General features: G+C 32.2%; 1 protein-coding gene across 1 annotated transcript in view; it reads right to left on the reverse strand.

Annotated features, from left to right (window-relative positions):
* Nucleotides 1–1135, reverse strand: part of LOC106876111 (hatching enzyme) — a 19034-nt gene that overhangs the window by 2551 nt on the left and 15348 nt on the right. Inside the window, exon 5 of the mRNA XM_014924521.2 lies at nt 737–831. Coding sequence (XP_014780007.1) covers nt 737–831 — 95 coding nt within the window. The remainder of the gene's footprint in view (nt 1–736; nt 832–1135) is intronic.

Raw genomic sequence — 1135 nt, forward strand, 5'->3', positions numbered from 1 at the left:
ATTATTTGGATATTTAACCAATTGACTAATAATAAAGAAGTGGAATTGAACCAGTGCGTATGTTAATAATATTGACATAATGACTCTCCCTAAACATAATAAAATCGTCGTAAAATGAGTAACTTCCTTAGCTTCATGACAATGTCTATGTTCGTATCTGTTTTGGTAGTAAAGGTTTTCACAAACACTAAAACTTCCAGTGAAAGATATTTATAAGAAAATATGCGAAATTTTGCTATGTCAATTGAGGTGAATCTCCAGGCTTTTTTTTTTTTTCTAAACTGTCTAACCATTTGATTACGTTGTTGCTGCAATTCCATTATGATAACCTGGTGGTTTATTTCTGTTTTTAGAGTATAAAGAGCTAAATACACCATGCTCCCCCCTGGGAAGAGTTTATTTGTATGATCTTGAGATTAGATGGGAAGTTATATTTGCCGTCCTTAAATGTGATGTATAGTTTTTTGCAGAAGGTGATGTTATACACGGCTTTCTCTAACTGGGGTGCTTGTGTTTCTGCCTCGTCATATACTGGGACGTTTACAAAGGAGAGAAAAACGCATAAATGTATTTAAGCGTGGTTGGATATATCAAATATAAGTGTATTAGTGTATATATGTAAGTTACGTCATGAAAATGCCTTGACAGGGGCTATTGTACCAAAGAAACCATAAAAGTAATGATGGCATTTTTTAACTTTTTTAAAAATCAGTGAAAGTAAAACTATAATCCTTACCTGATAAGATGCAGCGTTGTGGTTATGAGATGTGGAAGTCTCAACAGTTTCTATTGTAGTTAATGTAGTTGTTGACTGAGTCGTTGTTGCTTCACCTAGTAATAATAATAATAATAATAATAATAATAATAATAATAATAATAATAATAATAAGCGAGAAAGCAACCATACTCTGGGATATGCCAATACACACAGATAGAGAAATTAAGGCAAATAGACCAGATATAGTTGTCAAAGATCACGAAGGAAAAAAAATGCTTTCTAATTGATGTATCAATACCAGCAGATGACAACGTTTCTCTAAAAGAAATGGAAAAACTTTCAAAATACAAAGACCTGGAAATAGAGATAACTCGAATGTGGAACCTAAAAACAGAAACAATTCCTATCATAGTAGGT

Source organism: Octopus bimaculoides, chromosome 25 (genome assembly GCF_001194135.2).
Source record: "Octopus bimaculoides isolate UCB-OBI-ISO-001 chromosome 25, ASM119413v2, whole genome shotgun sequence".
In the NCBI taxonomy this organism is placed as follows: domain Eukaryota; kingdom Metazoa; phylum Mollusca; class Cephalopoda; order Octopoda; family Octopodidae; genus Octopus; species Octopus bimaculoides.